At 48.1% G+C, this 25,358-nt stretch overlaps 1 protein-coding gene across 20 annotated transcripts in view; it reads right to left on the minus strand.

Moving 5' to 3' along the window:
• Positions 1-25,358, minus strand: part of dtna (dystrobrevin, alpha) — a 513,111-nt gene that overhangs the window by 330,298 nt on the left and 157,455 nt on the right. The window contains exons 1-2 of one of the 20 annotated variants that reach the window (XM_072467820.1): positions 8,653-8,814; positions 5,403-5,473 (exon numbers count right to left, since the gene is read on the minus strand). The exons of 17 other annotated variants lie outside the window; for them this stretch is intronic. Coding sequence is in view for 1 of the 3 variants with exons in the window: in XM_072467815.1 (XP_072323916.1) it covers positions 8,653-8,669 (17 nt within the window). In the remaining 2 variants the exon portion in view is untranslated. Of the gene's footprint in view, positions 1-3,136; positions 3,159-5,402; positions 5,474-8,652; positions 8,830-25,358 lie in introns of those variants that run through there. 2 more of the 20 variants (XM_072467815.1, XM_072467821.1) reach the window with 2 other exon arrangements.

Here is a 25,358-nt window from a genome sequence, read left to right on the forward strand (position 1 = left end):
GGGCTGGGCTGCCCTCCGATCGCCCGGCCCCTCTGCTGCACCTACCTCCACCTGCTGTACCGGGACGGCTGTGTTGTGCGCACCAGTGAGTGTAGCAGACGTCTCATCACTAAAGTGCCCAACCGAGGTGAGTGTTTCTGCGATGGTGGAGGGTGTTGGTGACAGCAGTGGCTTTGTGTCGTGCTCTTCGTCACACTCTGAGTCCATGGCACTTTGGGGTGGGGGTTCGTCTCCACCCATCCACTCTGAGTCACTGTCCGGTATTTAGTCTTCCTGGGTAGTGCTGTCCCGGGTAGGGGTGTCCTGGGCAGTGCTGTCCCGGGTAGTGGTGTCCTGGGTAGTGGTGTCCTGGCTCGGATGTGACGGGGGCCTGTGGCTGCCCCCCTCGTCGCTGGGTGGTCGCTCCTGCACGTTACAGGGGTGTCGTCTCCCTGTTGCTCCAGGTCTCTCCGTCTCCTGTGGTGTGTGAGGGGCATCCTGCGGGCGTCGCATGCTGGCGGGTCCGAGTCTCTCTGTCTCCCGTGGCCTCCGAGGGGCATCCTGCGGGCGTCGCATGCTGGAGGGTCCGGGTCTCTCCGTCTCCTGTGGCCTCCGAGGGGCATCCTGCGGGCGGTCTGCATCTGCGGGGATGGGTGCCTGGACGTTTGGTCCTGCGATACACAATGAAGCATGCATGGTTAGACATCAGGCAGTGATCAGGTGATATGGGGGAGGGGGATATAGGGGAGGGGGGATATGGGGACGGGCTGTCGGTGGCTCACTTGCTAGTAAGCCCCCGACCTCTGCATCAGCAACCTCCCGGTCCTCAGCTCCGCCAGCCAGTTCCAGGGCCCTTTCCTCGTGTTCGGTCAGTGGCCTCTCATCAGCGGGGCCTCCTCCAGTCCTCACATGCTCCCTATTGTTGTGTGCGCGCTTCTCCTGTTGTGGGGGGGGGGTGGCAGGGGTAAAAGGCAACACTGTTAGGCAGGTATATGAATGCACGCCATCGGTTGCGCGTGCATTGCAGAGGTTAAGGTTAGGGCTGGATTCACTTGGGGATATGGGGGAGGGGGGATATGGGGAGGGGGGATATGGGGGAGGGGGGATATGGGGGAGGGGGGATATGGGGGAGGGGGGATATGGGGGAGGGGGGGGATATGGGGAGGCTCACCCTGCCTGCTCTAACGAGGTCGTTCACCTTCTTGTGGCACTGGGTGCCTGTCCGTGGCGTCAGGGCCGCAGTGGTGACGGCCTCTGCCACTTCCCTCCACAGACGCCGGCTGTGGCGTGGGGCAACTCTGCGGTCGTGCCCGGGATACAGGGCGTCCCTCCTCTGCTCCACTGCATCCAGGAGCGCCTCCACATCCCGTGACTCGAACCTCGGGGCTGAGCGGCGGCCAGCCATCCAGTCGGGTGTTCCGGTCGGGTGTTCCGGTCGGGTGGGGGGGGAGCAGCGCGGCCTTATGAGCCGTCACGCCGTGCGTCGCGTATGACGCTGCACGGCGTGAACCACTGCGCAAGCGCGGATCCCGTTACGTCGCTGCTAGCCCATTTCGGGCCGGAGACTTTCGACCCATTTTTCCGACGTGACGGAAGTCGGATTTGCACCGTTTTTTGCGCCGATCGGCGGACTTTCCGCCGATAACAGAGAATTTCGCCCCAGATCTCCCATCATCTGCGATATTTTGCTTTTATTCATGGACCTTGATGTGTTCAAATGTTACATGTCCTCACTTGAGTCATTGTGAAAACCTACTCCCCAGCTTTTACTTCAATAACATTTTAAAGCTGCTCAGATAAATATTACACTGCCAGGTAATAAAATGTGTACATCACTTATGGTTTTCCACTTTCTTGAAGATCCCAAAGGCTTCTCTACCCAAAAGCACACAGGACTCAGACTTCCTTATTCAGCTTTAAAAGATGCCACCTGACCTGCTTCCAGGAGAATCCAAAATTGTAATAATTCAGTTGGGCAGGTTCAGCAGACTGAATGAAGCTGCAGCACAGCATGTCATGATGTATGCAACAGCAAAAAAAACACAAGCATTTAATTTTCCATCTATAAAGTGCATGGATGTGTTTCACCTCAAGTCTACATTAACCAATGTAAAATCATAATTAATAAATTTTCGGTACAATCCGTTTCTGAGTAAGTAATAAGGATGGTATCCTTCTGATCCATGCATATTGTGATTGTGCTAAATTGGTATCAGCCAAGGCAGAAATAGGAATTGTACAATTAATCTCAGTATTCTTATATTGATTTGAATAGAAAGAAAAATGGTGAGCAATGTATAACAAGCAACTGATTGGGTATTGCTTGCTCTTTGCCATCACTGAAAGTTAAAATTACTCCCGCCCCCACTCACACACTCCATACCCCGAAAACCCCACTGCCGCCCCCCCCCCCCCCCCCCCCCCCCCAACCCACTCTTGCAAAACTAATCAAGGTTTGGTTTGTCTTTAAAAATGCTGATGTTATACTTCCAGATCGCAGAAAGATCCCAAACGGTATTAACTGAGGTTGTGCAAACTGGATAAAGCTAGTTGGGAGGGTGGTTATCACTCATCAACCCTTACCCAAGCACAAGCCATATCTTCAGAGGAGAAAGGAGAGAAAATTGCAGCTGCACTTAAATAAAGCTCAACTGCAGGTGCTGGAAATTTGAAACAAAAACAGAAAATGCTAAAAATGATAATAATACAAATCTTTATTAGTGTCCAAGTAGGCTTACATTAACGCTGCAATGACGTCACTGAAAATCCGCTACTCGCCACATTCCGGCGCCTGTTCGGGTACATGGAGGGAGAATTCAGATTGTCCAACTCACCGAACAAGCACGTCTTTCGGGACTTGTGGGAGGAAACTGAAGAGCCCAGAGGAAACCCACGCAGACACGGGGAGAACATGCAGACTTCGCACAGGCAGTGACCCAAGCTGGGAATCGAACCCGTGTCCTTGGCACTGTAAAGTAACAGTGCTAACCACTGTGCTACCATAGTAGCATCTGCAGGGAGTGAAAAACAGACCTGCTGAATATTTCCAGCATTTTCTGTTTTATTATTTTGCTGAACTTTGTTTTGCATTCTTTACATTCGCTCCTATTGTCACACAGCCTTTCTTTTACTGTTTTAACTGTTTAACATAACTCACCTGTGGTAAACCACTGTTACTGTATTATATATATTGTTTGTCGTCTATGCTGGCTCCGCCTGTGGCTCCTCCCCTCAGGCTCTGTATAAAGGTGGCCGACCTCTGGCCCTGCCCCAGTTCGGGATCAGTTGCCAGCAGGTTCTCGTTTAGCTTATTAAAGCTACAGTTTCATTCCACAACTCTTCTTTGTATAATTGATGGCACATCATCACCATGCTACATAATGAAATGAAAATCGCTTATTGTCACAAGTAGGCTTCAAATGAAGTTACTGTGAAAAGCCCCTAGTCGCCACATTCCAGCGCCAGTTCAGGGAGGCTGGTACGAGAATTTAACCGTGCTGCTGGCCTGACTTGGTCTGCTTTAAAAGCCAGCGATTTAGCCCAGTGTGCTAAACAGACAGAAAGCACCAATACTAGCAAATATCTGGAGGATTCAAAAAGTATCAAAAAAATGTGAAATATGCTCGCAATATTTTGTATAATTGCCTGCTCGTTGGATTGTTTATCAAACTATTTGTAAATTATATTTAATAATTAATCATATTTGCATTACACTGTAGCTATTATTATTTTAAATCTGGAAATCTGTAATGATATTGTATTTTATTAATAATTTTCCCATGGTTAAGTTTACATTGAATTATCAAACTTGGACTAGTTTCCCCTTGTGGATTGGGACAAGCAGCAAAAATTGCTCACAAATGTCAATTATTAGGTTTCACATTTCAGCTTGCAACAACTGGACTGGAGGAGCATAAAAGGAAAGTAAGACGCGAGAGTCATGGAAATGCTGAGATGATGGTGGTGTGGCAAAATCAGAGGCTGACAACCAGCGATACGTCGTTGAATCCCATGTCTGCCTTTTTTTAAACTAAGTCTTAGACTATATGCCATAAAAATGCTGCCGTTAATGTCGGCGGACTCGATGCTGCTTTTCCCGCAGACATTGGATTTTACCGATATCAGAGAAAATCCAGGTCAAAGTCTAGCAGCTGGTTCTCAAAGGTGTGGTGCTCAAGGACCTAATCAAGTAAAATGAAGCAAGGGGCTTCTCACAGACTGCTCATCATCAGAAGGTACAAATTTTCAAAAGGGCCAATTAATACTAATAATTTTTTATTCGTGTCCCAAGTAGGCTTACATTAACACTGCGATGAAGTTACTGTGAAAATCCCCTAGTCGCCACACTCTGGCGCCTGTTCAGGTATACTGAGGGAGAATTTAGAATGTCCAATTCACCTAATAAGCACGTCTTTCGGTACTTGTGGGAGGAAACCGGAGCAGCTGGAGGAAACCCACGCAGACACGGGGAGAACGTGCAGATCCACACAGTGTCCCAAGCCAGGAATTGAACCTGGAACTCTGGTGCTGTGAAGCAACAGTGCTATCCACTGTGCTACCGTAATTAGAGGACCAGAAGAAGAAATGCAAGAATTTTGATTCATAATATTTAGTGTAGTTGCAGCCAGTTTAAAACAAAAATTACCACAAATTAGAATATATTAATTAATTGTTTGAAAGCATTTATTTAACTCTGTCATGCAGTATTTTATAGAAGAGGACCTTGAAATGCATACATTAACAATCAGGAAGCAAGTAGCACTTACTGAGGACTGGAAGATTTTGATGGGTGAAAGAATATTATTTGAAGTAATTAAAGTTTAAGTTGAATTTCAAAGTGTAAGGAGAGCACTTGGGAAGGCAATCTACAAGATGATAAAGCATATGTTATATCAACAACTTTTAAACCTGTGTTTGGCTACCTTGGTCAGTTTTGAATAATAATAATCTTTATTAGTGGCACAAATTGCCCTTAGTGTCCAAAGTTGCCCTTAGTGTTGGGTGGGGTTACTGGGTTGTGGGGATGGGGTGGTGGTGTTGACCTTGGGTGGGGTGCTCTTTCCAGAGCCGGTGCAGACTCGATGGGCCGAATGGCCTCCTTCTGCACTGTAAATTCTATGATAATCTATGAAATAGGCTTACATTAATACTGCAGTGAAGTTACTATGAAAATCCCCTAGTCGCCACACTACAGTGCCTGCTCGGGCACACTAAGGGAGAATTCAGAATGTCCAATTCACCTAACAGCATCAATACCTGAGCAAGAGGAGAAGGGTATCAGTAAACATTAATCAAGGAGGGTCAGTTGAATGGTGAGGGAAGAACTGGTCTAATTCCTACTTCCTTTCTATCACCTCACTGAAACCGAATACCTCAAAATCATACAGGACTCAATCCTGCAACTCTAGGGTGCTGAAACTCACCATTCCATTTAGTTTATATTTTTCACAACAACATAGACAATACTGGACAATCTCAGCAGGTCTGACAGCATCTGTGGAGAGAAAAGGGAGATAACATGTCGAATCTGGATGATTCTTTGTCAAAGCTTGACAAAGATGCTCAGACCTGCTGAGGTGGTCCAGCGTTTTTTGTTTATGTTTCAGATTTCAGCATTCACAGTAATTTGCTTTTATCTAGTTTATATTGTTGCTCCTCAGCTTTTATTCTAAAATGCATAATTTAACATTTCTCAGCATTTAAGTTAACCTGTCATGTACCTATCCATTTTGTCAAATCAGCTGGGCTACCAAGCATTTCAAATGCCTCTAACTTAAACATGGGACAGTAATGTTGCATTTGTTACCAAAGTAAATATGTTGAGAACATATGCAACAAGCCACAACATTATATGTAGCAAATAGATAGCAAGGAGTGATTACAAGGCTAGACTCCAATATAGTTCTTTAAGTGTTTGAAAATATGGCAGGACAACCCAGCAAGGCAGCTGGTAGGCTGCCTTCAGCTTTTCCTGCCAGAGACAACACTTTGAAAACAATTGAAAAATTCCACCCTTTGTTTTCCTTCATTTTATAAAATAAACAAAATATATTTTTTGCAGCACATTTTTCCAAACAGAGGTACAATTAACAGTCAATCAACAGCACCAACGTACATATACACAGTGCCTTTAACTTTTAAGACATCTCAGTGGGCAGGGTGGGTATAGGGCGATATGGGCCAAATGCAGGCAAGTGGGACTAGCTTAGTGATTAAAAACTGGGCGGCATGGACAAGTTGGGCTGAAGGGCCTGTTTCCATGCTGTAAACATCGATGACTCTATAAGAACATTATCAGGCAAAATTCAAGATCAAACTACAAAAGGAGTTAATGGGCAGATGACCAAAAGCATGGACAAAGTGGTAGGTTTTAAGAAATGTCTTAAAAGAGAAAAGAGAGATAGAGGGAAGAGGGAGACATTTCAAGAGAGAATACGAAGGAAGAGAGCCATGGTATGCTATTAGTAGTCTGATTAAAATCATGGATATGCAAACAGAATTGGAGAATCAAAGAGATTTCAGAAGCTTGCAGGACTGGAGAAAGATACAGGAATAGGGAGGGTTGAGTCCATGGAAGGATTGAAAACAAGGATGAAATTTTTTTTAATTGAGGCATTGGTCAATTGGGAGCCAATGTAGGTCTGTGAGTTAAGATGTCTGAATGATTGTCAGTTTAATAAGGCTGTAGTAAAATAAAATATTGAGAAAGTAAAAGGTTGAGTTATTTGAGGGTGGGTGGTATAAGGGGATTGTTGGCTGGAGGATTGTCATTGTATTTGTTATTATTGTTGATTATCTGTTGTAAATTTTGATGAAAATGTGAAAAAGGAGTGAAAATATTTATTAAAAAAAAGAAAGTAAAAAGTTCTGAATGATTAACTGTTGTTAAAGTGTTTTTACATATGCTAGGTAGCACAGTGGTTACTACTGCTGCCACACAGTGTCAGGGACGCGGGTTCAATTCCGGCCTTGGGTGACTGTGTGAAGTTTACACATTCTCCCCATGTCTGCATGGGTTTCCTCTAGGTGCTCCGATTTCCTCCCATAATCCAAAGTCCCACAGTCCAAAGATGTACAGTTAGGTGGATTGGCCATGCTAAATTGCACCTTGGTGTCCAAAATGGTTAGGTGGGGTTACTGGGATAGGGTAGGGTACTCCTTTGGAGGGTTGGTTCTGACTCGATAGGCCAAATGGCCTCCATCTGCACTGCAAGAATTCTATGATTCTGTTGTTAATATCGGATTAATTGGTTCTGTGCCGAGTATACTGGGTGAAACAGCATGGAAGTACTGTAGGTTGGCGTGGATGGTATGAAGTGGATGGGTGGAGAGGTATAGGCTGGCATGGAGAGTATGAAAGGCCTTGGGGATGGGTGGAAGGGAATAAAGGGGCATGATTTGGCATGGAAGGCGCATGGGGGTGTGTGGGGAGACAGTGGGTATGAGGGGTGAGGGCTATTTCTCTTTCATTGATTTCATTGTAACTGTGGCAATGTCCCAGAGCACCAAGGCTGGTCCTTTAAATACACCACCTTGGTACAAGGCAGCTCCCGTGGCTGCCGCTGCATTGTTTCCAGGGCAGAGGGTCCTACTCCAGTTACCTTCCCCGCAGGACATGCCATGTCGGGAAATGTTCCAACTCCTGCTACACTCTAGGATGAAAGTCCAGCTCAATATGTCCAGTAATTGCATAATTTTCAACTAAACAGGTGCTTAGGGGGCAACTGTCCACTTGCTCACCAATCAGCACCCTTTTCTCATGCAGTGTAAATAGTTCCCTTTGAAATTTGGTATTCTTGTGATTCTGTTCTGATGAGTGCAAGACAAAAAGATTCAACACCATTTTTCCAGCAATACTCAAGTTCTAGTCTTAAAATCACTTGCATGCTTGATCAAGCTGCTCCCGTTTCTATTTTGCCGACCCTGGTTGGTCATTGTTAAATTCAAATCAGGATCCAAACTATCCTCTCGACCGGATTCAAATATTTTGAGATGCCCCAGTTTTCAAGAGTGGGACGAAGAGACGGCATAAACCCCACCACGGTAAAAGTGGTGGCAGTCATGAATGTGGCGAGTTGGAGGGGGGGGGGGTGGTCACATTACACAATTCTTTATTTTTAATACCCCAACGCTCTACCGTCCATCCCAGGGAGCTTAAAATTCTCCCCATAGTTTCTGTAACACTCCCTTGTCTATAAACATACTTTGCACGGATCTCTACAAAGGTTCAGAAGATCCTTCTACAAGAACTGTTATTTAATATCTGAGAAACAAAAATATATGTCTGTTTACTTTTACAATACAATAATAATTTGATGTTTAAATATTGTCTAAATGTCACATGGAAGACAGTTTTAAGTTTTCATTCTATTGACAGTAATCTATTGCGTACGTTCAGTTTTAAAACACCATTTATAGTCATTATGCCAGACTTCCAAGTGAGCAAAGCAAGGGAATTTCCATTTAAGACCATCTGCAGCACAGGGAGAAAACACGATTTGGAATGGTGACCTACAGAACTACTCCGTTTAAAATGTCTGCTGAAGGAGGTGTTCATCAGCATGTGTAAAACCTTGAATTGAACAATATTAACAGAGAAAAATATTTCTATACCAGAAAGACGCAACGTAGCTAAAGAATCAATTCACAATAAAACTTTAAATAGAAACTTACTCTGTTGTGTGCACCATTCTGTCTTCATATGTAAACTGGTTGAATACAGAGATTTAAAAGTTTTCACCAGAATCTTTTGGTTTTAATGCTGAGAGCTGACGGCACTTTTGATAACAGCCTGGTGGAAAACTGAACAGACTGCTGAATTTAGAACCTGGCTCGGGCTACTGTGCGCACACAATCTCTATCTTTAACTCTAAGCTATCCAATCCTGCATTCCTATGGTGTTCCGCTGGCAGATGCCTTCGTGCAGTTCACCAATCAAATGCTTTTGATCACTAGACTTACTTATTTTCTGGCTTCATGCCAAAATCGAGGATAAAAGTAATGTCAATCAGTTCTGTTGTTGGTTTGAATAATTAGACGGTGCTGAGCAAATATGGTTCACCAAAAATTACGATTTCTAAACATGGTTCAGTGGTTAAAGGAAAGTACTGATGAATGATAGCTCTGGAAGCTGAAAGGTTCGAGCTGTTAATGACACTTATCTGAAAGTAATCTTATCAGTTCTCCATATGTTGTAGAACAGTCGGATCTCAAAACACACTGTCCAGTATCACTGTGCAGATTTATGCAGATTTATGAGTAATTCATGTGACCACATAGGCTCCTGTCACTTCATCAATCTACCTCACCCAAAACCCTTCTAAAGAAAATATAATGGCAATGAATTTCGAAACAAATTCCCTCTCTTGGGGCAAATGATTTTACCAGTTTCAAGTGAGCCACATCCAGGACAGAAGGTAAAGGTTCTGCTGTGCAAACTCATTGGGCTGAATTCTCCGCCCTGCCACGCTACTTTTCAACCTCGACCCGCCGGCGGGATTCGCTGTTACGCCGGCCGGTCAATGGAGTTCCCCATTGTGGGGCATCCCCACGCCGTCGGGAAACTCCCGGGCGCCGGCAAAACAGAGAATCACGCTGGTGGAGAATCTCGCCCATTGCCTCCAAATCTGGGGCTGGATTTTCCGGTCTGGAGACTATGAACAGAATCGCGGGAATTGTGAGCTCCTGCTAGGAGCGCCAGCCAGAAGAAATTCATGTCATGCAAATAGGCCAGCACGCTGCCCACGTGCAGCCCGCCCAATTGCCGGTCCTGCTGCCGTCTGATTTGCTGAGGTTGGGAATCGCGTTCAGAGCCTGACAAGCTGGAGCAGCTTTATTATAGAATTTACAGTGCAAAAGGAGGCCATCCGGCCCATCAAATCTCCACCAGCCCTTGAAAAAGCACCCTACCTAAGCCCACACCTCTGCCCTATTCCCCTAACTTAGTAACTGCAACTAACCTTTGGATACGAAGGGGCAATTTATCACGGCCAATCCACCTAACCTGCACATCTTTGGACTCTGGGAGGAAACCCACGCAGACACGGGAAGAAAGAGCAAACTCCACACACACCGTCACCCGAGGCTGGAATATAACCCAGGTTCGTGGAGCCGTGAGGCAGCAGCGCTAACCACTGTAATGCAGTGCTGCCATTCCACTCACCACAGGCCAACACTGAAAGGGTAGCGTCTGTGGTGGAAGGCCCAGGGAAAGATATCAGAGCCATGTGTCAGGATATCCAAGGCTTGGGGAACACTGTGCTGTTCATTGCTGAGGCGCAGGACAGGAGAGCACAGTAACAGGCAGACATGTCCTGGGCACGGATGGACATTGCTGCGGTGCTCCACAGCTCGGCCCTTCACAAAGGGTCATGGCTGAGGTCATCGAGAGCATTGGCCGGGCACTTACTGACCTTAGGCAGTCACAGAGGGACATGTTACAGGCACAGAGGGACATGTAATTGTCCCGGAGGGACATGACTGAGGCAGTGAGGGACATGGCTCACTCGCTGAGGGGCCAGACTCAGTCTCAGTGCGCCATGGCTGAAGACATCAAAACCATGGTTCAGACAAGGGTGGGCTTCCACGACTCACAGCACCAGGGTGACGGTGGCGCCTCCAGAGCTCGCTCTGGCCTCCCCCACCATCTCTCCCCCCCCCTTGTTCCATGTGGTAGCCCAGGGGCTAGCAAGAATCCCGAGGGAGGAGGAAGTGATGGGCCCATGCCCAGTAGAAAGATAGATGACACTTAAGTTGGCACGGGTGTAGTAGAGAGTAGATACAAAGAACAAAGGACAAAGAAAAGTACAGCATAGAAACAGGCCCTTCGGCCCTCCAAGCCTGCGCCGACCATGCTGCCCATCTAAAATAAAATCTTCTACACTTCCGGGGTCCGTATACCTCTATTCCCAACCTATTCATGTATTTGTCAAGATGCCTCTGAAACGCCACTATCGCCCCTGCTTCCACGACCTCCTCCTGCAGCAAGTTCCAGGCACCCACTACCCTCTGTGTAAAAAACTTGCCTCGTATATCTCCTCTAAACCTTGCCCCTCTCACCTTAAACTTATGCCCCCTAGTAATTGACCCCTCTACCCTGGGAAAAAGCCTCTGACTATCCACTCTGTCTATGCCCCTCATAATTTTGTAGACCTCTATCAGGTCGCCCCTCAACCTCCGTCATTCCAGTGAGAACAAACCGAGTTCATTCAACCTCTCATCTTAGCTAATGCCCTCCATACCAGGCAACATCCTGGTAAATCTCTTCTGCACCCTCTCTTAAGCCTCCACATCTTTCTGGTAGTGTGGCGACCAGAATTGAACACTATACTCCAAGTGTGGCCTAACTAAGGTTTTATACAGCTGCAACATGATTTGCCAATTTTTATACTCAATGCCCCGGTCAATGAAGGCAAGCATGCCATATGCCTTCTTGACTACCTTCTGCACCTGTGTTACCCCTTTCAGTGGCCTGTGGATCTGTACACCTAGATCTCTCTGACTGTCAATACTCTTGAGGTTTCTACCATTCACTGTATATTCCCTACCTGTATTAGACCTTCCAAAATGCATGACCTCACATTTGTCTGGATTGAACTCCATCTGCCATCTCCTCGCCCAAGTCTCAAACAATCTGAATCCTGCTGTATCCTCTGACAGTCCTCATCGCTATCCGCAATTCCACCAACCTTTGTGTCGTCCGCAAACTTACTAATCAGACCAGTTACATTTTCCTCCAAATCATTCATATATACTATGAACAGCAAAGGTCCCAGCACTGATCCCTGCGGAACACCACTGGCCACAGCCCTCCAATTAGAAAAGCACTCTTCCATTGCTACTCTCTGCCTTCTATGACCTAGTCAGTTCTGTATCCATCTTGCCAGCTCACCTCTGATCCCGTGTGACGTCACCTTTTGTACCAGTCTGCCATGAGGGGCCTTGTCAAAGGCCTTACTGAAGTCCATATAGACAACATCCACTGTCCTACCTGCATCAATCATCTTTGTGACCTCCTTGAAAAACTCTATCAAGTTAGTGAGACACGACCTCCCCTTGACAAAACCGTGCTGCCTCTCGCTAATACATCCACTTGCTTCCAAATGGAAGTAGATCCTGTCTTGTAGAGTTCTCTCCAGTAATTTCCCTACCACTGACGTAAGGCTCACCATCCTGTAGGTCCCTGGATTATCCTTGCTACCCTTCTTAAACAAAGAAACAACATTGGCTATCCTCCAGTCCTCCGGGACATCACCTGAAGACAGTGAGGATCCAAAGATTTCTGTCAAGGCCTCAGATAGTAAGGAGGAAGGACACACATATTGTAAATACTCACCAATAAACACTTTTGCACCACCAGTCCGATCTGCCTCCAACCTCTGTCTCATGGGTGTGAAGGACGGGCTGGAGCTTGGTGTTCTGCGGTGGCCAGGTGGGCTGGGTGGCTCAGGGCAGGGCTCCCATGACATATGAAAGTCCTACATGCTCACACCCTCACTAATAAGTGGCAGGACATGCAGTATGAGCCCACCTTGTATGACAGCATCCCCAGTGAGTGAGTCCTAACCATTCACCATTTCCCCCAAACCCCACCCCGCACAACATATTTGAGCCCATGAGAAGGAACCACCAGCACACATGCCGGATCATCCGGGCGGACAGTGGTATGTTATCTTACAGACAGGAGTCAGATTTTGTCAGACAATGAGGAGCAGCAGAGTTCATCTCACAGCGAGCATTCATCATCCTCTGTCCTATGGACAAGAGCCACTGATACTGCCAACCCAGGGCCAACAGCGTGGCAATGCTGGTATGACCCTCGGAGGGGGGAGCTGTGGTAGTGGGAAGGAGTGGAAGGCTAGGGGGAGTGAAGTGGATAAACTACGGGAGAGGGAAATGGGGAATGGACTAAGGGAGAGGGAAGGGATGAGTCTCAGGGGAAAGTGGATTTTGTGGGGTGTTTGAAATGGAAGAAGTGAGACAAGGTGGTGGAGCTGCCACTGGCCTGACCACCTGTTTGGTAAATTGGGAGGTGATGAGGTTGTCCTGTGTGTGGTGGCCCTGGATTACACGGTGGGTGGCCTGAGATGCCAGCTCAGTTTCCACGTCTGGGTCTTCCTGGAATACATCCTCGTCCTCCTCGTGAGATGTATCTGCTGTTCTTTGTCCTCCAGCATGTCACCCTGCTGTTATGCAATGTTATGAAGTATGCAGCAGGCCACCACAATGCTGGAGGCCCACTGGGGGCTATATTGGGAGCGCACCACCTGAGTAGTCCAGGTATCAGAAGCGCATATTTAGCATCCTGATGCAATACTCGATGATGCTCCTGGTTGCTATGTGGGTGTTGTAATAACAGTTCTCCACCTCAGTCTGGGGCTTCTGCACAGGCATCATAAACCATGACCTCAGCAGATAACCCTTGTCACTCACTAGCCATCCCCTCAGCCAGGGAAGTGCATCAAAGGTGCTGGAACTGACGAGTTTGCTAGGATGTATGCGTCGTGCACGCTGCCTAGATGTCAGGCGCAGCTGTGCATGATGTGCAGCTGGTGGTCACACACAAATTGCATATTCATGGAGTGGAAACCCTGCCTACTGATGAAGGGCCCCATGTAGAATCGGTGCTTGGAGGCCGACATGCACGCCATCGATTGCCCCTAGACCTGGTGCATGCCAGCGATGGTGGAATATCCTGCTGCTAGGCATCCTGTTGGGCTGGCCCAGGTTGAAGATGATGTAGTCCGATGCCTGGGTGCAGAGGGCATCCGCGGTAGCGCGGGTGTCCTATGCGTGGAATTTGCGAGATCCCATTCATGCTAAGGGCGGGATATACCGACCAGTCTGTTTTACACCAAGGGAGGCGACCCACCAGCGAGATCTAGTGATCTCGCCGCTGTCAACAGGATTTCCCCTTGCCACCAGGAAACCCGTGCGCCGGCATGGGACTGGAATTTCTCGCCGGCGTGAATAAATCCCGCCCTAAATTGTTTTTGCACAAAATAAAACAACAACTCCAAACTAATTACAACTCAAGTTTGATCTTAAGAAGTCTCGACAGGTGCAGTATACTGTATCATTTCAGTTGAATACACTGTTAGATTACATTGTTTGCTTTCTGTCTCACAATTACTGCCTCAAGGCCAACACAAAATATCAAGCAATATAAAACACAAAATGACAGTGTCTCATACGGTCAACATTAGCTGCAGACCCTGACTCTTAGATAAGGCAAACAAAGCGGGGGAGAAACATTTCTAGCTCAAGGCATCAGACGAATCATCTTCAAAAGCTCACAGGGATATTACTGAATAGAGTTTTGTTTGCGGTGATGTAAGTCACTTCGGGAGCAACATTCCATAGGCTTGTCTACACAAGCCATAAAGGATATTCAAATGTTAACACTTTATTCTGTTTAAGACAAACTGGTGGCTCTGCTTTGGAAGTGGAGTTTAGAGTCATCAGCAAATTTAACTTCTATTTTTCTCCCACCAATTTACTCTCCAAAGCCCCTCGCTCACAAAGACTAAAAGCTCCACTGTAGCATGTGTCCAAAGGCGATAATAGCTCTCTGACGCAAACTAGGGAACATTTAAAAAAAAATTAAAACATTTTTAAAATGCTGCAAAAAACTAACTGATTCTGGTGGCATTAACAACGACATATAGGTCTGATCCTCATTAAATTTTATCCAGTACTGCCAGTAGTCAATCACTGGCAATCAGGAAAAATAGCCTTTACTAATTCTCCTTTTCCCCCACCTCGGAACCAGAAAGTGCATACTCTGACACTCTGGCAGAATTCAGTACTGACTGCTTCGCATATTTAGCAAATTCCTTTGCATGGCTCAGTGCCCCCTTCTCTTTTTCCCGAACAAATCAATAGCAGCAACAGTAATCAACATTTAATTTTAAATGTAGCAGTTAACTTTTTTAAGGTCACATTTATCTACATAATATTCATTCACCAGAGGATTGTAAGCTGGAGGTCCCCGAAAGAAACACTCGGGGGCCCCTCAAGTCCCCAGGCAAGGACCGCACAGGAATTGCCCGGCAAGTTTCAACTTCCATTGGATAATTACCCTGCATCTGGAACCCTCTGAAACTTTGACTTAAAGTCAGAGACTTTGGATATTTCAACTCACTTGGCAGAATAACCCCCCAAGAAAAGTTAGGAGGATAGAAATCAGTTCTAACTCCTGGGTAACTATTCTACTGACACTCCTGAACCTCAAATGAACCTCACGATTGACTCCCACTGGACTCCTCCACTACACCCCAACACCAAACTACCCCGCCATCCCAACCCCCCAATTATCGCCCTGATACCCCACCCCAGGATAGCATGCCCACTCCACTGACCACCTGACTAATGCCCCTCATCCCAACCCCCAGACTACCCCCCAACTCCAGGCTAGCCCCCCGACCGAATGAATACGCCATACCCGCTGACTAGCACCCCAACCCCAAACTACCAACTATCCTGCCAACCGCTCGGCTCCACCCCCTCCCCGTCCCCCGGCATCCCGACAGACCTCCCACCCCAACTAATCTCCCACCCTCTATCCCCCAACTAACCCCTCCCATCTCCCAACCACTCCCAACCTATTCCCTGACCCACCCCAATCCCCACCAACTACTCACCCCGGGCTACTCGACAACTCCCCACATCCCCACTAACCCCAGTCCAACCAAACCCGCCCCCCCCCAACAACCACCCAACTACCAGCGCACACCCTGAATGTTCCCCCATCTCCCAACTATCCCCCAGCCCGATTGCACCTCCCCATCCCCCTCGACCATCCCCACAAACCCCTGGCACCAACCACAGCCTGGTTATCTTGAGGGAGGGAGGGAGAGGTGGATGGAGGCAGAGGCAATGGGTGAGGAGGGGATAGGGAGGGAGGGAGGGGAACAGGGAGGGATGGGCATGGATGGAGGCGAGATGGGGTGAGGGAGATGGGGAGGGGAAGAGGATAGGGGAGCTGTGGATGGGTGGAAGGGGAGGGGAGAGGAGGAGGATGGGAAGGTGGGAAAGGGAGGGGGCATGGAGGAAAGGTGGGGAAGGAGGAGCGAGGAGAAAGGGAGACGGAGGGGAGGGAGGGCCAGGCATTCAGTACCCAATCAAGTGATTCGGCATCAGGGACACTGAAAGCCAAACCTTCGCCCTTGCCTCTGACCCCAGTGCTCCCCCTCACTGGCAATCCACTCCCAGTGACTCCCAACCAGTCTTATTCACCTGTCTTTAGTGGCGACCTTCGGGCTGGGATGTTGGAGCATTACTGTTCGTTGTCACCTCCCCCGGAACCACTGTTGGCAATAATTGTTTTTATTCATTCATGGATGTGGGCCAGCATTTATTGCCTATCCCTGAGAGCATTTAAGAGTCAACCACATTGCTGTGGATTTGGAGTCATGTGAAGGCCAGTTCAGGTAAGGACGGCAGGTTTCCTTCCCTAAACGACATGAGTGACCTGATGGGTTTTTACGACAATCGACAATGGTTTCACGATCAGCTTTAGCCTTTTAATTCCAGATTTCTACTGAATTTACATTTAACCATCTGCCATTGCAGGATTTGAACCCGGTTCCACAGAGTATGACTCTGGGTCTCTGGATTACTGGTCCAGTGACAATACCACTATGCCACTGCCTCCCCTAAATGCAGACCCTAACTGGCCAACAGCCCCAAGACAAGATTTATGCCCCACTGGGGGATGATTGCATCAGATTAAGGCTTGATGCTGGGTTTTTTTAAAAGTGCATGAGGGTACTTAAATAACATCGGCCTCCCCACACAACAGCCGCAGGGCAGCCACTGTTTCTCCAATCGGTGTGATGGGGGGGGGGGGGGGGGGGGGGGGGGGGGGTGTTGGGGGTTCAACTGAATTACAAAATACTTTTTTTTCTTAAAAGACATTTTATTGAGGTATTTTTGGTATTGTAACAACAACAAAATGAACAATGTACATGAAACTATAAACATAGTGCGAAAGCCGTCTCCCTTCCTTACAGGTCCCACCTTTATTAACCCCCTACTCTAAGCTAAACACTTCTGCTGACGATTAATTTTCCGCGAAGAAGCCGATGAACGGTTGCCACCTCCGGGCGAATCCTAACAGTGACCCTCTCAAGGCGAACTTGATTTTCTCCAAACAAAGATAGCTGGCCATGTCCGCTAGCCAGGTCTCCGACTTCGGGGGCTTTGTGTCCCTCCATGCAAATAGTATCCGTCTCCGGGCTACCAGGGAAGCAAAGGCGAGAACATCTGCCTTTTTCTCCTCCTGGATTCCCGGATCTTCCAACACCCTGAAAATCGCCACCTCTGGACTCAGTGCCACCCTTGTTTTTAACACCGTGGACATGACATCTGCAAACCCCTGCCAAAATCCCCCAAGCTTCGGACATGTCCAGAACATGTGGACATGGTTCGCTGGTCCTTCCGCACATCTTGCACACCTGTCTTCCACCCCAAAGAATCTGCTCATCCGGGCCACTGTCATGTTGACTCTACTCAACGCATCTGCCCAGAGACCATCCTCTATCTCTCCTCCAAGCTCCTCCTCCCATTTGCGCTTCAGCTCCTTGGTCTGCGTCTCCTCTGACCCCATAAGTTCCTTGTAAATGTCAGAGACGCTCCCTTCTCCTACCCACCCTCTGGAAACTACCCTGTCCTGAATCCCCCTTAGCGGTAGGGGCGGGAAGGTTGACACCTGTTTACGTAGGAAGTCCCGTACCTGCAGATACCTGAATTTGTTTCCCCTCCCCATCCCAAACTTCTCCTCCAGCGCCCTCATACTCGGAAAGCTCCCCTCTATAAACAAATACCCCATCCTCTCAATCCCTGCTCTCCGCCATATCGGGAACCCCCCATCCATACTTCCCGGGGCAAACCGGTGATTATTACAGATTGGGGACCAGACCGATGCTCCCTCTGCTCCCACATATCTCCTCCATTGCCCCCAGACTCTCAGGGGAGCCACCACCATGGGGCTGGTGGAGTACCGTGCCGGCGGGAACGGCAGAGGCGCAGTTACCAACACCCCCAGACTGGTGTCCTTGCATGAAACCGCCTCCATACGCTCCCTCCCCCACAACCCACTTCCTGATCATGGCTATATTCGCCGCCCAGTAATAGTTACTAAAATTTGGCAGCGCCAGCCCGCCCTCTCCCCGACTCCGCTCAAGCATTACCTTCCTTACCCGCGGGGTCTTGCCCGCCCAAACAAAGACAGTGATCACTTTGTTGACCCGCTTAAAAAAGGACCGCGGAATAAAGATGGGGAGACACTGAAAGACAAACAGGAATCTCGGGAGGACTGTCATCTTCACCGTCTGCACCCTCCGAGCCAGTGACAACGGAAGCACGTCCCATCTCCGAAAATCGTCCTTCATTTGGTCTACTCGTCGGGCCAGATTTAATTTATGCAGCCGGCCCCATTCCCGCGTCACTTGAATTCCTAGGTACCTAAAGCTTCCCCCAACTAATCTAAATGGCAGCTCCCCCAATCGCCTCTCCTGTCCCCTTGCCTGGACCGCAAACATCTCACTTTTCCCCATATTTAGCTTATACCCCGAAAACCGGCCAAATTCCCCTAGAATCCTCACGATTTCTTCCATCCCCTCTATTGGGTCCGATACATACAGAAGCGAACAACAGTGGGGAGAGGGAGCATCCCTGTCTGGTCCCCCGGTGCAGTCTAAAATAGTCCGATGTTGTCCTATTCGTCCGTACGCTTGCCACAGGAGCCTGATCCAGCAACCTGACCCAGTCAATAAAGCCCTGCCCAAATCCGAACCGTCCCAGTACCTCCCACAGATAATCCCATTCTACCCGATCAAAAGCCTTTTGTGCATCCATTGCGATCACTACCTCCACATCCCTACCTTCCAGGGGCATCATGATCACGTTTAACAACCGTCTTACATTGGCCACCAACTGGCTACACTTAACAAACCCTGTCTGGTCCTCCCCAATAATGTCCGGAACACAATCCTCAATCCGGGATGACAAAATTTTGGCCAGCAATTTAGTATCCATATTCAACAGGGATATCGGCCTGCAGGACCCACACAGCTCCGGGTTCTTGTCCCACTTCAGATTCAGCGAAATCGTGGCCTGTGACATCGTCGGGGGCAGCACCCCTCTTTCCCTTGCCTCATTGAACATCCTCATCAACACCGGCCCCAATATCCCAGAGAACTTTTTCTAAAACTCCACTGGGTACCCGTCCGGCCCCGGGGCTTTACCCGACTGCATGGCCTTCAGACCCTCCACTATCACTTCCAACCCAATCGGAGCCCCCAGCCCTTCTACCAGCTCCCCGTTCACCTTTGGGTAATTCAGCCCCTCCAAGAAGTGCCTCATCCCCTCCAGCCCCATAGGGGGTTCCGACCTGTACAGTCCACTGGAGAAATCCCTAAACGCCTTATTCACCCCTGCTGAATCTCCAACCAGGTTCCCATCTCCATCATTTACTTTCCCTATCTCCCTGGCTGCCCCCCTCTTTCTAAGCTGCTGTGCAAGCATTCTGCTGGCCTTCTCTCCATGGTCATAGATCGTCCCCCTTGCCTTTCTCAGCTGCTCCACCGCCCTCCCTGTGGTTAACAAGCTGAACTCCGCCTGTAGCCTCCCCAGTTCCCTTAAAAGCCCTACCTCTGGGGTCTCCGCATACCTCCTATCGATCTGTAGTATCTCCTTTACCAGTCGGTCCGTCTCAGCCCTGTCCACCTTCTCTCTATGGGCCCGTATCGAGATCAGCTCCCCTCTGACCACCGCCTTCAGTGCTTCCCAGATCACCGCTGCTGAAATTTCCCCCGTGTCGTTGACCTGCAGGTAGTTCTGAATACATTTCCTCAGCCGCTCGCACACCCCTTCGTCAGCCAAAAGTCCCACATCTAACCTCCATTGCGGGCACTGGTTACTGTCTTTACTAACCTGCAGGTCAACCCAATGCGGAGCATGGTCTGAGATTGTGTTCGTCGAGTACCCCGTGTCCACCACCCCTGCCAGTAAGGCCATGCTCAAAATGACGAAATCAATCCGGGAGTACACTTTATGCATGTGTGAGTAGAAGGCGAACTCCTTTACCCTTGGCTACCCAAATCTCCATGGATCTACCCCCGCCCCCCTCCCCCCATCTGCTCCATGAACCCTTTTAGTTCCTTTGCCATTGCTGACACCCTACCCGTTTTTAAGTACTTATGTTTTGTTGGATGCCAACAAACAAAAACACGAAATGACAATTGAATTGTAGAATGGTTACAGTACAGAAGAAGGCTGAATGGCCTGTTAAATCCACACCGACTCCCTGCAAGAATGTTTCAGATAATCCCAATCCCTCACTTTGCTTGTATCTCTGCAAATCTTCTCTCTTCAGGTGGTTATCCAATTGCCTTTGAAAGCCATGATTGAGTCTGCCTTCACCACACACAGCCATTCCAGTTGCTAACCAGATGCTACACACTGGCATAGTGGTTGGCACTGCTGTCTCACAGTGCCAAGGACCCGGGTTCGATTCCAGCCTTGGGTGACTGTCTGTGTGGAGTTTGCACTTTCTCCCCGTGTCTGCATGGGTTTCCTCCTGGTGCTCCGGTTTCCTCCCACAGTCCAAAGATGTGGTTAGGTGGATTGGCCATGTTAAATTGGCCCTTAATGTCCAGGGATGTGCAGCTTAGGTTACATGGATATAGCAGGGTAGGCGGGGAGTGGACCTGGATAGAGTGCTCTTTTGGAGGGTCAGTACAGTCTCTATGGGCGGGATTCTCTGAAAATGGGGCTATGTCTCCACGCTGGCAGGAAAACCGGCTCCAACGACTCTGGCGTCAACAACCCCCCAAGGTGAGGAATTCTTCCCTTTCTAGGGGGGCTAGGTGGACGCCGGAGTCATCCCCGCCGCTTCAGCCGGCGCTGAAGGGCCGGCGCGAGTTCACGCATGCGCGGAACGGCCAGTGTGATCTTGCGCATGTGCGGACCGGCCGGCGTGTTTCCGTGCATGCGCGGGGTTCTCTTCTCCGCACAGACCCCGGGCAATATGGCAGATCCCTACAGGGGCCCGGTGCGGAGGAAAGAAGACCCCCCCACGGAACCAGCCCGCCTGCAGATCGGTAGGTGCCAATCGCGGGCCAGGACACCATTGGGGCCCCACCCCAGGGTCGGATCCCGCCGTGGCCCCCCTCCCGCACCCCGCCGAGGACTGCCCCCGCATACTCACCTGTCAGGTCCCGCCGTGCGTGAGGTGAGTAATTCATGCCGGCAGGACTGGCCAGAAATGGACGGCCGCTCGGCCCATCGGTGCCCGGAGAATCGCTGGGGGGGGGCCGCTGTCAACTGCCCCCGACAGGCGTGGCGGGAATCCCACCGCCACCCGAAAAACGGTGCCGGTGAATAGGGCAGCCGGCGTCGGGGCAGGATTTGCGTCTCCCCCGGGATTCTCCGACCCGCCGGGGGGTTGGAGAATCCCGGCCTATGAGTCAAATGGCCTTCTTCTGCACTGTAGGCATTCTATGGTTCAATAAAAAGTTTCTCCTCATGTCGCCTTTGATTCTTTTGCCTATCACCTTAAATCCCTGTCCTCTGGTTTCTCGACCCTCTGTCAAAGGTAACAGTTTCTCTCTTGTCTACTCGGTCTACAACCCTCATGATTTTGAACACCTCCATAAAACCTCTCAATCCTCTCTCCCCTGAGGAGAACAGCCCCAGGCACTATAGGGATTCTATGATTTACCCTCCATAAAACCATGCTGACTCTGACGGATTGCGTTTTGACTTTCTAAATTTCCTGTTATTACTTCCTTCATAATGGATTCTAACAATTTCCCAACAACTGATGTTAAACTAACTGGTTTGTGATTTCCCATATTCTGCCTTCCCCTTTTTGAATAAGGGCATTACATTAGCATTTTTCCAATCCACTGGAACCTTTCCCACATCCAAGCAATTTTTGAATATTATAACCAATGGATCCACTATCTCCGCTGCCACTTCCTTTAAGACATAGAACAAAGAACAGTACAGCACAGTACAGGCCCTTTGGCCCACGATGTTGTGCAACGATTTATCCTACTCTCAGATTAGTCTAACCTCCACCCCTTCAATTTACTGCTGTCCATGTGCCTGTCCAAGAGTCACTTAAATGTCCCTAATAACTCTGACTCCACCACCTCCGCTGACAGTGCATTCTGCACACCGACCACTCTCTGTGTAAAGATCCTACCTCTAACATCTCCCCTATACCTTCCTCCAATCACCTTAAAATGATGTCCCCTCGTGACAGCCATTTCCACCCTGGGGAAAAGTCTCAGGCTATCCACTCTATCTATGCCTCTCATCCCCTTGTACACCTCTATCATATTACCACTCTTCCTTCTTCGCTCCAGTGAGAAAAGCCCTAGCTCCCTCAACCTTTCTTCATAAGACATGCCCTCCAGTCCAGGCAGCATCCTGGTAAATCTCCTCTGCACCCTCTCCGAAGCATCTACATCCTTCCTATAATGAGGCGAACAGAACTAGACACAATATTCCAAGTGTAGTCTAACCAGGGTTTTATAAAGCTGCAGCAAAACCTCTTGGCTCTTAAACTCAATCCCCCTGTTAATGAAAGCCAACACACCATGCGCCTTCTTAACAATCTATCAACCTGGGTGGCAACTTTGAGGGATCTATGTACGTGGACCCCACGATCCCTTTATTCATCCACACTTCCAAGAATCCTGCCTTTAACCCTGTATTCAGCATTCAAATTCGATCTTCCAAAATGAATCACTTCACATTTATCTAGGTCTAACTCCATCTGCCACTTCTCAGCCCAGCTCTGCATCCATAGGATGGAGGCAATCAGACCCTGAGGACTTGTCTGCATTCAATCCCAATAGTTTGGTCAGTACTTTTTCCCTATCGATGATTATATTTCTAAGTTCCTCCCTTTCTATTACTTCTGCATTACCTGTTACTATTGGGATGATACTCGTGTTCTCCACCAGGAATACTCAGGCATAATATTGATTTTGCATCTCTCCCATTTTTGTGTTCCCTATTATTAACTTCCTGGTCTCATCCGCCAAGGGACCAACATTCACTTTAGCTGCTCTCTTCCCTTTTGTCATAACCGCACAGGACGTGCGGGGTGGGAATTATTATCTTCCCTGTGGCTCTCACGGAGTACGAGCTCCCCAGCTGAGGGAAGGGGAAACTCCATTCAGTTATGTATAAAAGGTCAGCCAGTAAGGCACCGAATGGAACGACCCAGTAGGGATCCATCGGGAGTTGTAAACAAAGTAACTACAAATAAACCAAAGTTCTTTATTCTTACTCAGTGTGGACTCCCCGTATCCTTATTAAACATTCTATATACTTATAGAAGCTTTTGCTGTCCTTTTTTACAATTTGAACTCCTTTTCTTTCATAATTATTACATAAGAAGAAAAGCAGTCATCCTAGTATTGACCTCTGGATTCTTTCCTCAGATCCGATAAATAACCATTCACCATTACTCTCTTGTCATACAGCCAACCTTGTATCCATGCTACCTCTCTCCCTTTTAATCCATGGGTTTCAACTTTGCTCAAATGCTTATTGGAAATCCTTGTTCCACATTACAACCCCTTCATGCTGGTTACCAGTTACTTCTCGCATTCAACCTGACATCTGTCATACTTCTCTTTTTCTGCTTCCCCTTGTTCTCTATCTCTTTCATCATCCAAGAAGCTCTAGCTTTGATTGCCCTACATTTTCCCTTTGTGGGGATGTACCTTGATTGTGCCCTGAACCAAATTCTCTTTAAAGGCAGCCTGTTGTTCTGTCATAGTTCTATCTGCCAATCTTTCATTCCAATTTACCTGGGCAGGTCTGTTCTCAACCCACTGAAATTGGCCCTCGTCCAATTCAATATTTTCACTTACGATTGTTTATTGTCCTTTCTCATTGCTAATCTAAACATTATGATACCATGACCAATTTTCAATAAATGTTCCTCTACTGATACTTGATCCACTTGACACACCTCATTACCCAGAGGCAAATCCAACAATGTGTCCTTCCTCATGGGGCTAGAAAAATACTGATCAAGAAAATCTCCTGAACGCACTGCAGAAGCATTTCTGTCTCACTGTCCTTTCATTATTCCTATCCCAGTCCATATGAGGATAGTCAACCTCCTCCGGTACCATTACTCTATAGTTCTTAAAACTCTCTGTAATTTTCTTGCAAATTTGCTCTTCTATATCTTTCCAACTATTTGTGGCCTAGTGGTGTGACGGCACTTCTATTGATCCTTAACTCGAAATACTCCAGGAAATCCTTTCTCTCCAAAACTCAAATATTCACCTTAATTAATACTGTGATGCATCTCATTTCTTTCCTTCTCCACTTTTTCTGAAAACCTTGAGCCATATTTTTATGCATCCCTCCATGTTGGAACGGAGGTGAACTCTACAACCCTACCTGCATCCTGGAAAAACCTGCCTGCCATATTTACAAAGCGAGGAGGAGCGCACAAGTTGGAGATGGGTCCAGTACCCCCTGAAGCAGGCCCAAAGCAGCAACAGAGGTGAACGAAAGGCAAGGTGGGCAGGTTCAAAGGCTTGATCAAGTCTGCTAAAACCCATAAAAGGGTTGTGATGTGGTGAATAAGGATTTCCAAAAGCTTTTTGATAAAGTGCCATATAATAAGCATTTGGGCACTGTAAGAGTACTTCCTGTTATTTCCTTTGTTCCTATTTCTTTTATTTTATTATTTTTGGTCTGTGGATCCATATTCAGAATATGCCTTTAAGCAGAGGACTCAAGCTGAAGTAGCCTGCTGGTCAGGACAGTGTGTTCCAGATTTTGTATTTTAGAGAGGACAAAACAGACTCGTTGGTACCTAGTGAACCTTAGGAACTGGTTTTGGACGAAGTCAGTTTGATTGGCTAATTGTCAACCAGTGGGTTGGCCGGGGACAGTGTTCTGCCTGACAACAGTCAGTGATTGGTTTCTGCGTGATGCTGTCTGAAAGAGCTGAGTAGAAGTGTTAGACCTTGGGAGTTAAAGGGACAGTCTCCTCTCTCTCTCTCTCGCTGCTGAAGTAAAGAACTGCTTTATTGTTCGAAAACCAGTGAATGCCTGGCACATCTTTGCTGTAAACGTGAACTAATCCTGAATTTACAGGAAGGTTGAAGTAGACAACCTTGCCAGAGAAAAAACAACTGAAGCCTAGAAGGAAGAAGTACAGAAATGCAAGCTTGAACTCCACAAAGACATTAACTTGAAGCCACCCCGGACTTCCGGGTGCGGCGATGACCAGCTGAGTCGCACGTTTCGGCAGCTCCCTGTGAAACGGACTTTTGGGCTCTTGATAGGAGCCCCAACGGCAATTTTAACGGCTGAAAACACCGTGTGGTAAA

Source organism: Scyliorhinus torazame, chromosome 11, assembly GCF_047496885.1.
Source record: "Scyliorhinus torazame isolate Kashiwa2021f chromosome 11, sScyTor2.1, whole genome shotgun sequence".
NCBI classification, from domain to species: Eukaryota; Metazoa; Chordata; class Chondrichthyes; order Carcharhiniformes; family Scyliorhinidae; genus Scyliorhinus; species Scyliorhinus torazame.